The sequence below is a fragment of the Scatophagus argus genome, chromosome 18 (assembly GCF_020382885.2).
Source record: "Scatophagus argus isolate fScaArg1 chromosome 18, fScaArg1.pri, whole genome shotgun sequence".
NCBI lineage: Eukaryota > Metazoa > Chordata > Actinopteri > Scatophagidae > Scatophagus > Scatophagus argus.
The window spans coordinates 2220110-2233037 of record NC_058510.1 but is presented as its reverse complement, the minus strand read 5'-3'; the positions used below and the strand labels follow the sequence as shown (position 1 = coordinate 2233037).

General features: G+C 44.6%; 1 protein-coding gene across 1 annotated transcript; it reads left to right on the top strand.

Annotated features, from left to right (window-relative positions):
* Positions 1-5817: 5817 nt before the first annotated feature.
* eef1e1 (eukaryotic translation elongation factor 1 epsilon 1) lies at positions 5818-12722 on the top strand. Its single transcript, XM_046371738.1, has 4 exons — positions 5818-5973; positions 6622-6819; positions 9281-9376; positions 10984-12722. The coding sequence occupies exons 1-4, from the start codon at positions 5890-5892 to the stop codon at positions 11125-11127; spliced, it is 522 nt and encodes a 173-aa protein (XP_046227694.1). The 5' UTR covers positions 5818-5889; the 3' UTR covers positions 11128-12722.
* The last annotated feature ends 206 nt before the right edge of the window (positions 12723-12928 follow it).

The window sequence follows — 12928 nt, the reverse complement described above, 5'->3', positions numbered from 1 at the left end:
CTCTGATGCATTATTTCTCTCGCCTTCAGTGCGAGAGTCACAGGTGAGTCCTGGGCGCTTTCATCATCGTCTGGCTGTCCGGCTGGCTGGCTGCAGTCTCATCTGTCCCTGGGTTGAAATTGCCAATAAAGAGGGTCTCATATAGATCACGCCCGACGGGGGCTGGCGACCTGTCATGCAGACCATGATTCCTAGCTCTCAGTGAGGAGAAGAGGGACAAATAACCCTCTGAATCTCCCTATATCTATCTATCCACCCCCTCCCCGACTCTCTGTCTTCTTCCTCAGCTGCACAAGCACACACACACACACACACACATGTCCCTTCCACTCCTCTCCAGCAGGCCATAAAGTGCCACGCGAAAGGGATATAGTGGACACAGTCATAGGAGAGACAAGTGCCGGCCTGAGCTTTCACTTTGCTGCTCCAGAGGTAGTGAATCAAACTAATGGGTTAAAGACATGAAGACGGATGGAAGGGAGGATAAGGACCTCGGCAGAGGTTTCCCAAAAGTGCTCCCGTACGCCTGTGATTCTTAAACATTTCAAACTTAGTGATCAAAACAACGCAGTTTCATTTTAACCTCCTGAAACCCACCAAAGAAAAGCCTTAATGTGCCCCGGAGCAGAACACTTCAACAAAGAGGCCACTGCAAGGTGCTTATCGCCACACCTGAACCTGTTCCTCATCTCACACTGTGAAAGGTGGTGTCACCAGACTGCACCCTGCCTCGATGTAAAACCAGGGGGGAACATGCACACTCCTGTCAACACACAGATTGGAGCCTTTAAAACAATATAATTAAATCATTCTAATGTGGAATGACAAAGAACAATAAAAGTGCTCCATTGACTTGTTTTCATTATTTTTCTGGATGCAGGTACAATAGTTCCTCTTAGTTCCACATCTTTTTAATAGTCGTCTTTTTATTTCAGATTTAAAAAAAAAAAAAAAAAGTTGATTTTCACAAGGCAGAGTCCTGGTTTGGATGCAGCTGGACTGTGAAGAGAGCTGGCCCTTGTGATTTTTGAAAGACCCACAGTGCTCCCTGCTGGTGAGGCAGCAAACTTCACACAGGATGCAGCTTCCAGCCAGGCCACAGCACGTGTGTGTGTGTGTGTGTGTGTGTGCGTGTGTTTGTGCGCTTTAACCTCACGTGAGTTGCGTGAGTTCAAACCTCCAATAACATGGGAGTCTCCCTCATCAACCTCCCGGCCACAGTAAGGGCTCCGGCGTAACGGTTTCCTCTGAGATTTTGTCTGAATCATGGACAAGAGACACCGAGCGAGCATGAGACACAAGGAGAGAGAGAGAGAGAGAGAGAGAGAGAGAGAGGGAGAGGGAGAGATGGAGAGAAACCTGCATGGCCAGTGGGCAACTTCAATAAAAGACAATCTGACTTTTCAGAAGCTATAATAATCAAGTTCCTCCCACCGAGGTTGTTTGTCTGAGGGGGACACGGATGGCTACGGGTAAGGAGGAGGAAATTCAGAGCGGTAATTAATAGTCCTAAGTGACTGCTGCTGGATGGGAGGCAGGGACAGGGTTTGTTGTTACTGTGAGCTGGTACTGTGTCCCCCAGCATGTCCCACAGTCGTGTGGGCTGGCATGTAAGCAGAGGAGGAGGAAATGGAGAAAGTGCCTTTATTACTTGTTCGTTTGTCTGCAGGGCCTCTCCTGATCAGACTCAACCGCCCTCCTTCTGCACACACACACACTCACACACTCACACACACACTTATGAACATGCCTTCCAATGCTAATCTAGTGTCACAAATGTTAAGGGAAAGACATGAAATGCCACAAAAATGTCATCACTCCAGTCCTGTCACTGGCTCACCCCCCCTCCACCCCCCTCTTGGAAACATATTCGTACACACACTCATTTGCATGTGTGTGTTTGTGTGTGATGAAGTGGTGGTGGGGGGGGGGGACCAGCTTGTCGTTTTTAGCCTTTAGGTGCCTGTTTCTGCATGGAGCAGCAGGGTGGTTCATATAATCCCATCACTGTTGTCGTCATGAAGGCCCGCAGGCCCCCCTGGAGGTGCGACATTTCTGGCTTCCTCTGACTCCCCTCCACTACAAGAGCCAGCAGCTCCGGCGCCAAAAGACGCACACTGCGGACTAACTGCAGTCACATGCTCCACTGGCTGCAAGTGACTTAGTGTGCGGCTTGGAAATGACTGAGAAACATGTCACAGAGATGAGGTTTATAAAGCTGAAATAATTTACAGGCAAGTTGATTGAAGGGAAATTCTATTTTTGACAATGGAATAACTGGATTTTTGTCAAGTGAAATTGTTCAGTTTGGTTCCTGCTTCTCTAATGTGATGATTTTCTGCTTTCCTCTGCTGGACTAATCTTAGCGAGAGAAAATAAGACACTGAAAGGGCTTTTGGGAGTAAATTTTAGAGATGAAACAATTAATTGACGATGATAATTAATTAAAAAGTGCTTGTGGTGTGGTTGATGATCTGGTTGACTTTTTTTCTGCGGTGGTTTTTGATTTAAAATTAGCATCATGTGCTAAAAATGAATCCCTCAAGAATCTGTATTCTTCAGCTGTTACACAAAGTAGTTCTGCCAAAATGCTCATCACGATTTTATACCTTCAATCCTTCTAACTGTACCATACACACTGATAACCATATACCAAAATCTATTTTTGTGTTGCATACTTGCATGCATCAAAGTCCAAAAATCATAAATAAAACCTGACAGGAGCGGAAGGTGCATGCAGCACTCCGACCCCCATACATCTGTCTGTCTTCATCTCACAACTCGCAGCCTTCTCACAAAGTGTCACCCCGCCGCCTGGCGCCCGTCCCCATCTTCACTCCACGCTGGGGATCCGACCGAACACCAATACGCAATTTCACCAATCTGTGCTGACAGCGTTCATGTCGACTACTCACAGCCAATCCCTCCCCTCTGCTGAGCATCTGTGTGGTTAAAATACAGTGTTCAGTCAGGGAGCCTTCGCAGGTCATGAAAGGTAACAGAGGAGACAGGCGGGGCTGTGGCCCTGCATCCCAGGCCAGACAAATCAGTGTAACAGCATATTGTAAGATACACACTGGACAGAGGGGGATAGATCTACCAGGACTGAGGCTGTGTTTATGGCTATGCCCGCCATAGGAAGCCCCACGGCACAATCCGTGACCCCCACTGTAGATTTCCTTACTAATGTGACCCCAGATTATGTCTCTCAATCGGCATGAGAAAACTCCCACAGGCTACAGTTAGTCCTGGGCACTGGGGATCGTTGTCCTCAGCCCGCCTGAGTACAGACAGGATGTGGCAGCTTGGAGGCATTTAGTTAAAGGAGACGCACTTTAACGCTGCAGGCATGCATTTATGGGAGCCCTACTAGGGTAAAAGTGTATGACGTGCTGCAGCCTATAAACAAACAGCAAAAATGGAAGGTTAGATGAGAAAAAAAAAATAAAAAAAGAAATACATTATACAAGAATACAATTAGCCTTACCTTGTTCCACGGCCTCTAATCATTTGTGATAGTCTGTGTTCTCATTCTTATAATTAATTTGTTTTCTCGGACAGCTATTTCTCAACAAATTGGGTTTAAAAATATCATCTGTTCTTTTATATTAGAGGAAGGGCTGTGGATACATGCAGGGGATGTGCAAGGCAATAAACATCAATGAAAGCAGTTCACATGAAGCACAACTGCTGCCTGTGTTAGAATCGAGATGTCCTGAATACTCAACATTAAACTGCTGTGTGAGACCTGAGTACGAGCCAGGTATTCATAGTTATGTTATTATGTTTTCATTTACAGCACGGTGGACTTCATAACAACCATGACAGGCCTCTGTGTAATCTGGACACCATAAGACTGTTGGATACAGAGAGCTGCATTAATTATCATGTAGGGAATCAGGTGGAAGAATGAGATACTCCCATAATTACAAGCTGAACATCAAGTGTAGTTGGCCTAAAATGTTCAGTTCAATTCTGTGATGTGGAAAATCGACTCATCATAATTTTCCTCCTTGTAGGTCAAATACGTACAAATAAAACAAAACAACAAAACACACTATGAACACATTGTTAATAGACTTTGCTGCTGGCCCTCAGAGGTCGTTTTCATGGGGGACGTTTTGACATGTCACAGTATAAAAATAAGAGGGGTTCACATGACTCACAACTGCTGCAAAAGCTCCTGCCCTCAACGTCTGAGTGCTGTGCAGGAACAGCATATGACCCAGGTACTCACAGCTGTCTTATACTTATCCTATCGTCATAATCTTCTTAATGTAGCCTGTCCTCTTCCAGGACAAGACTTCGTATGGCAGATGACAGCTCAAGCTCCTCAGTTGTCCTCCTGGATTCTCATTCATCACTTATATGTTATGATCTGCATGCATCAGAAATTTTTGTCATTGTAGTCTGCACAGATAAGGGTCTGAGGACAAAGGATTTGTGACTTTGGGCTGCATAAATAAAACTGACCTGACTTTAAGCAGCTGGCGACCGTAAAGCAGATTTGCAGTTCGTTTTTGCTCTCACTTTGTCACATGCAGCTGGTGATTCCCTTGTTTACTGCACTGAAGGGTTTACTGCTGTACCCCTGGTGCAGTGTAACTTAACTCTGTCTCTCTTACTCTGAATATGCAGCCTGAATATGGTCAATAAAAATCCAAAATATGAATTTGATGCAGATTGCAGAGGACATCACCTCAAGTCTTGACATCCAGGTGAGCTGCTGCAAAGTGGGACCCGTGGGGATGGAAAGGAAGCTTGTAATGTGACACCTCAGCCCAGCTGTCACACACACTTTGACAATATGTAGTTAATAAGCCCAGCTTTGACTGACAGGTGACATTTCATTATGGAGAAATCGTACAGGCACAGTGCAAATCCAAACAGACACACACAGCGTCACAGCCAGGACAGACAGGACAGGGAGACTTTGCTGCAGGACTTCAGACTGAAACTCCAAACCTCCTACTGTCATTCTGATTCCATTTAAGCACAAATGCTCATGGAGAAGTTCTGTGAAAACAGGCTTGTTGCTGTGAACTAGCAGGACTGGATAACATTCATTTTTGGTCAGTTCACCCTGCTGGGGGTCCCTTAGCCCACCTAATTAATGCTGGGACACACTCATGGCAGCATATTGTCGTGTGTGTGCTTTTGGTGTGCATTCAGATTAAATAAGTAACAAGTGTCATCAAATATAAAATTACTCCAGTCGAGGACATTAAATGACAAAATTTAAAAAATTATTTGTTTTATTTTTTAATACTCATATATATCATTCATATCATTTATCTGCCAACCATTTCTACCTTTGAAATGAAACCGTTTGTAATATTGTAGCATACACATGTGAAATTGATTTCCAGTGTGGCCTAGAAATAAATAAATTGCATAATCTGTTTCCATTTGACTTCAAATTTTACTTTAAATTAAGCCTACAATAAAACTTAGAACTTCTACTTTGAAGAAATGGATACTAACATAAAGACTTGTCCACCCCGTTATAAAACTCCAGCATAACTGATACTGTGTTCAGCAAATGTAAAAGAGAATCTATTTGCAAGAGTGAAAAGTAATATCATCATATACAATTTGAATTGCAGTTTCACTTCAAGTCTAGTTTACCCAATGCAGAATATTTTATTTTATTTTATTTTAGTTTATTTTGTTTTATTTTATTTTATTTTGTTTTATTTTATTTTATTTTATTTTAGTTTAGTGTATTTCATCGGATCTGATGACGGCTCATCTACTGATGCAATACAATGTATACTGTGTTATTATTGGTTAGCTCTACAGCCAGTCGGGCTGTAGTAGGCGGGATCTGAGACCTTTCAGCCAATCAGCTCACACAGACACTTGCACGGTCCTCCGGCAGTCGGAAACATGGCGTTAAGGGAGCTGTCGTCGCTGGAGAAATTTTTAGGGTTGAAAAAGCCGAACAAGTACAGTACACAGGGAAATAAAAAGGTGACATGAACATACATCCTTTTCGCGTCCACTGTTAGCTTTAAGTCGCCGTTTCCTTTCATACGAAGCATGTAAGCTGTTGTGGTTGACACACCGTAGCTAACAAGCAAATGCTAACACGCTAGTCATGTGTGTTGAAATGTGGTTCGGTGTCTTATGTACTTTATTTTATCATTTGATGTTGATGTTTTTATTAGTTCGGCTGATATGATTTGTATCAAACACCGGCTGTATTTGACGCCATCTCTCTTAATTTCCACACCTCGGTACAATGGAACTAGCCCATGCTTTGCGCATGCTCGGTCACAGAAGAAGAGAGGGAGAGGTGGACTGTCGCTGCGTGCTGTACAGTTTTACTGTAGTGCCGTTACTGAAAAGTGATTTGTATCTGAAGTACATTCTTGCGTTCCCATACTGAACACTTTCACGTCCTACATACTCGTTTGATCTGTATGTTAAGCGAATCTTGATTTTCCCTCGGGATCAGTAAAGTATCTATCTGGCGAAATGTTGACATCGCGGTGCATCATTGGACACTCACCCGTAGCCAGCAGTTTTATTCATGGATGTGTTGTAACGCAAAACAAAAAGCAAGTATTTCTGAACTTGAATCAAATAAAAGGAAATTCATTGTTGCTCTCCATGCAGGTGCCTGTGCTACAGAATAATAATGGTCCTCCACTGGTGGGGCTGGTGACCATCGCCTGTCACCTGGTGAAAGAGGCCAAGCGGGCCGAGCTGCTGGGGGACTCAGCGGAGAGCAGGGCTGTGGTGCATCAGTGGCTGGAGCACAGAGTCACCAAGCTGGACGGCTGCAAGAAGGAAGACATCAAGACCATCCTCAAGGTAGAGATGCAGGAAAATCGTTAAATCATCTTCTTCCAGATTGCTGTTACGTAGGTTCTGTACACTTAGTGTTTGAGTCTCCCGGATTTTATTGCAGCTGATTCCCAGCGTGGTCGTAATCGAACTTTTGTCAGTGTTAATTCAGGCTTTTTAATTTTTTGTTTGTTTGTTTGTTCTTTTGTTTTCATTCCCTACCTTCGAGAGGCGCCACAGCATTTCAGTTTCTCTCACATTCTCTTTCTCCACCCACCTGCTAGGCAACTGCCTGCGTGTGTGTGTGTGTGTGCGTGTGTGTGGCACAAGCGACAGGAATACAGACTGATGTATGGCCCTACAGTGACATGGCCCCTCACAACAAAAAAAGGCTTTAATGTGCTGGACGCCAGTCAGCGTGAAATGGATCACCAGCCACTGGTCTTCTGGATGCTCGGCGCCTCTTGGCACTGTTGTGTCAGCGTGAAGTGTTTCTGTCTGTGTGTGTGTGTGCACTTCTCAGTGTGACACACTGTTGTGGCACGGCTGAGGAGTCACGCTGTGTGGCAGCATGTTATCTGGACAGGCCTCTTAAATATTTTAATGGTGCCACTTACAGACGGAAGTCGCCCTGAGCGGCTCGGGCTGTGGTCCCCGGTGGGCCCCTGTCCTGTCCTGCTGCTTCGTCTCTGTCCTTAACACGCCGCTTTCAAGCACACCAGTCATCCCACATTAAATTATGCAGACAAAAAACTGTCAACTGCAAGACTTCCTAAACTTCCTCACCCCAGGATGCAATTAGGAAATTCTGAGTTTTTCATTCTGAGACTTGTTTCTGAAATGAACATCTCGCCACTCACGTAATGTGATGCTAAACAAGAAAGGTCAGTTTGGGCCTGAACCCAAAGTTAGCTAAATGTAGAGAATCAGACCAGCACTCGGTGACTTCCTGCTGCCACAGAAGTTGACTGCTGTCATTTGTTTTACGAAGCAAATGTTTCAGCATACAGCCAGTCACATCTGGGTCAGAGCACAAGCATCTCGAACTCCATGGACTGCATTACAGGCTTTATGACAGAAAGTTATGCATGTAAAATGAACATTGTTTTTGGACTTGTTTTACAAGTTCTGAGCTCCACAAGTAGCCTGAAGGCTCAGCACCAGCAGACACTTATGTTGGGACAGTAAACGCTGCAGCAGACGTGTAGAAAAGCAGCAGTCGTAGGAAACGGTCTCAGGAGTATCCTGTCAGGAGTCAACAGTAGCTTATCAGTACATCAGAAAGAAATGGGCATAAAGATGTGAAATGAATTGCAGTACTAATTTAAATCTGTCTTGTGTGGTGTTCTAGGCTATTTGTTCCAGTCTAATGTAAAAATGAACAGCCTGTACATGACCTACCCTGAGGACAAAAAATGAAACTTCTGCGTGGTTTTTCACATTTATTTGAATTTCTGCAAATATTCAGAAACAGTATTCTTTACCATCGTTATTCTTACTAGCATCTGAATGTACTAAGATGCAGCGCACAGTTAAGGTGGGGGCAGGTAGAGAAGAACGCTGGTTTGGAGGTCCATGTGCTTGGTTGGGGGGCTGCAGTAGAGCTTCCTCACCCCTGATGCTTGACTGAGCTTGAGCCTGGCTGTAGGCTAAGAAAAGCAAGGATCTTATTGTGAAAGGGGAGGAAGTCTGCAGTCTTCATGCCTTGTTTGGCATCACCCACTCTTGCCGCACAATAACTCCATTTGCCCCCAAGATGCTCTGTGTGCGTGGAGTGTTCGCTTCGCACAATGTACAAGTGCTAAAGATGGTCCCTTCCCCTGGGACCAGCACTCCCATGCACGACTTTGCACACACACACAGACGTGGGCTGAGAAACACACATCGCGATGCCCAAGTTTAGGACAGCTTCATTAGATTTGCAGACGAGAGCTGCAGTCATTTGGTAGCAGAGTAAACAAATAGCCTGTTTTGTACAGCATCTGTGCTAAGTCGCCAGTCATTGGGAGAGATGCTTTACCCCCTCAGGTTACGCATTATTCCTATCCACATAGCACAGCACAGCACAGCACAGACACACACGCGAGCTCGGATCGGCTCGTGTACCTCACGCACCCACAGATATCTAGGTTAACGAACCTGCTGTCATGCCCACTTATAGGTCTGTCGTATCCATCTGGTAAGATAAATAATAAAACATTATTTTCACTTTCTCTTTTGTTTCAGTTTGTTTTTCAACTTGGCATAAAAGAGTCTTTATTAAAAGTCCACAACAGTCAGAATAAGTCATGACAAGATGAACTGCAACACCACTTCCTCTCTTAAAGCAGGCTTCATTAGTGATTCATATGAATAGAATTTCCTTCACTCTTGTTTAATGTATTCATTTGTCATGTGAAGACAAGTGTGTTATATAAAACACACACACAACAATGTAAAAATGACCTCATTTGCGTGGATTTTTATTCTGTGAAAATCTTTCTTGCAGGACCTCGACCTCTACCTGCAAGACAAGGTCTACCTGGCTGGCAACCAGTTCACCTTAGCTGATGCCTTCATGTGCTTTGGAATCCATCCACTCATAGTGAGTCACGTCTTCTCTCACTTTTGCACTGTAAGATGTTATGATGATACATGAACTTTAGAGGGATTTAATGGTTAGATTTGTGCTCATTTCTGTCTAGGTGACGTGATTTTTGAACCATTTAGTTGCTTCTCTGAGACATTTTTAAAGATTTTTTTTCCTTGTGGCTAATGAAAATAAATATGAAGACAGTGAAGTTTTAGGAATAGATTTTCTTTTATGTTCCAGAGATATGTGAAGTGGCATGTCCAGGCATAAATGTGTTTGATTTGTTGTGCCTCGGTGTGTTTTCACCAGACTTTACCAAGGACTCACTCATCCATCAGTCCATCCTTTCATCCATCCCTTTCCCTCCCTATCAGAGCTCACTTCAGTCAAACCACAACTTTAATAAGCAATTTGTCACAGTGCATAGCACACAATTAAACCAGTCATTTGGCCAAAGGGCATCAAGAACAAGTTGGCAACAGACACACGGGTTATAAACACATTCTCACTTCTCTTCAGAGAAGTAAAATGATGTGGCACAAAGCGATGTCTTTAGCCTCAGACCAGGGACAAGTAAGTTTGTTATGCCTTCCAGGACTCCATAAAAGTGTGTTCAGAAATGGGAAAGACGGGATGAGATGGAGGGAGGGAGGGAGGGATCACATGTTGAGAGATGTCAGCGACTGTGGCGGAGATGGAAGGTTGCCCCCCGCCACCAGGCAGAGTAGCGTCACTTTGGTTTGCAGTCAGTGTGGTTTTTAACCTCGGGGACCAGAGGGTCAGCCAGCCCAACCCTTAACCACAGCCTGTCCTGATGTTCAATTCATGGAGAACAGCATTACACAAACATTAAACCTGACTGATGCTAGAATGGTTTTGGGCTGCATTGTTGTCTGTGTGGGGAATTTCCACAGTCCAGTTAATTAGATCATGAAAAAGCACCCGCTTAATAGGATTTTTTTTTTCTTCCAGTGAGGTCCTGATGCATTCTGGTTATTCTGCTTTGCCACCTGCATTGTGCAATAATGTGAGATTGTAAAAAGTATTTTTGAAAGCACTTTTTCAGTATCTGCGTTTGATTGTATGGAAAGTACCGAAACTCAGTGTCTGAACTAAATCAACGGTTTGATGACCTGCATCTTGGATACATGGATATGGTCACTTATATTTCACTTCACACACTTTCATTACATACAGCACACATTCACACACTTTGCATGAATGTATATCTGGTCACTGACCCCGTTTCCTGAGGCTTAGCTGTTTGTCGTTACGACAGCTGAAGTGCGTCACCACACACTCAGGAGTTCCAGACCTCGACCACAGTGTGCTTTAACTTCTCTGCAAATTCACTCTTATCTTCAGCCAATCGCTTTGTCCAGCAGCCACGATATGGCCATCACAATTTTAATATTTTTTGTTTAGTGAAAATAAAAATTAATGCAAAAATGATTATTCCCACTCATCGCAGTCGCACTTGTTATGTTGTGATTGACATCCTTTCATTATGTTAAATATCAAAGCATGATGTCTTGCACAGCCAACAGCATGTAATAATATATATGATATAAATTAGCTTCGCCCATGTCAGCCTCACCTCCTCCTCCTCCTCCTCCCAGGTGGACTTGGCCATCCAGGAGAAGGAGCAGTATGTGAATGTGACGCGATGGTTCGACCACATCCAGCACTACCCCGGCTTCCGACACCACCTCCCTCCCGTAACTGTGCTCAGGAACAGAATTTACACGGGCAGACACCACTGAGACCTGACCCCACCCAACCCAGCCTGAAGTTCGTCATGAGTTCATGTGGCTTTCACACCAGACCTGGGCAGCCTTCAACAGGACGTCATCATCATCGCTGTCTGTTTTATGTGTCATCCTGGTCACGTACCTGAGCTCTACCTGTTTAACCAGGGAAGTCAGAAGAAAAACAGCTAAAACGTTTTAGTTTACAAGGTACTAATAAAAACCTAGTCAAGTTCATTGAGAATAAGTCAGTAAGTGTTTTTAATAATTGTATTGCCCATTAACATTAGCTGATGACTTTAAGAAGGGTTGGGGGCAGAAGCCAGAATCTCTCGGTTATTCAATTCTGCTAACATTATTTAAGTTTGGCGTTTTTTCCCCCGAAGGAGGAAGCACAGATGTGCACAGTTAAGTTGATATTTTATGTTTTTTGTTTGGGAATTTTTGTGTGACTTCCTGAAGTCTGCGTTTGAATGGTCGTTTTTAAAGGGACTGCTGTACGGGTCGCGGTAAAGAGAAGTGCTGCTAGCTTGTTGAAAAGGTTTTTCTATTTGTAAGTTGTGATTCTTTGTTTAATCTGAGCCTTGAACATGCTTTGACAAGCGCTACAAGACTTACTAAGATGTTACTTAACCGGCAGTGCATTTTGTCCTTAGGAGAAGCAGCCTCCTTCATGTCGTATCAATGCATTGTCAGCAACAGTTTGTCCAAATAAATGTTGGATTCAGCGTCATAACCCCATAAAGACCACAGTCACTGCCGAGTCCACATCGTTCTGCCGTCTCTCTGCCCTGATGAATCCACTCCCTGTCGGGACTGTGGCGTTTTATGTTTTCCACATGCGACTCTCAGCCATTTTACTGAGCGGTTTAGTTTCTGTGTGTGTTCCTGATTACGTCCCCCGCTCCCTGTCCCACTTCCTCACCACCAGTCGTGTGGGCAGCAGTGAGCAGTTGAGCGTCAGCCCCAGAGTCAGAGATCAGAGCGAGGCTCCAATCAGTCCCACTACCACCACTGTTGATGCTGCAGGCCAGAGAGAGGGCAGCGGGCTCACCAGCTGCCACACAGATCCAGCCAGCCAGGGCCAGAACCCAGGCCCCCGGAGCGACAGTCAGCCACTGTGTGTCATTTCAACCCTCACGCTCCCACGGGGCTGCTGGAGAGGGGAGGGGGACGAGGGGAGGGGAGGGGGGGAGGAAAAGAGCACCCAGAGGCCGAGGGATCTTTTTGTGACATGTGAACAATGATCCGTGTGTCTGAAAGCCTTACTGCTGCTGGCTGGATGTTTAGCATTAGCACCGTTAACAGGTCAAGTCCTGAACGTGGCAGCAGAAACTGGAAATTAACAGTAAGAAGTTAATGAATGAAAAACAGCGGCAGGATTAGAGAAATATCTGTCCCGTCTGCTCTTCTGCTGGTGAATCGGCTCTGTTCTCTGTTATTCTTACTGTCTTCTTCTGTTAAAACGCTCCCGCACGTTTAATTTCCTCCATCCTAACAGACTCTACATATCTGTGTGTGTGCTGCTCGAAGCTTCAGTCCTTTTGTCATCTGATGTAACCGTGATGTTCACCCTGTGCCAATAAATCAAAGGGATACGCAGCTCATGACCCCTGAATTCTCTGCAGATTTCTCACTGTGTGCACTTCGTATCCTCCAAGAAGTCGTTTTGCGTAAATTGGCCAGAAGACAGAAGTTGTTGTTCAGTGACTGCTCGCTGTGTGTTCGTGGCTCGTGAAGTGTTATGAAGGAGATGTGAAAAATAAAAACAGCTCGCAGTCATTTGAGCGAGCCTTGTGACTCGTCTGCGAGGTTT

Coding starts and splice junctions, on each gene's coding strand:
- eef1e1 (XM_046371738.1), top strand. CDS start 5,890: ATGGCGTTAAGGGAGCTGTCGTCGCTGGAGAAATTTTTAGGGTTGAAA. Junction 6,820..9,280: donor ACATCAAGACCATCCTCAAG/GTAGAGATGCAG, acceptor TCTTTCTTGCAG/GACCTCGACCTCTACCTGCA. Junction 9,377..10,983: donor TTGGAATCCATCCACTCATA/GTGAGTCACGTC, acceptor TCCTCCTCCCAG/GTGGACTTGGCCATCCAGGA.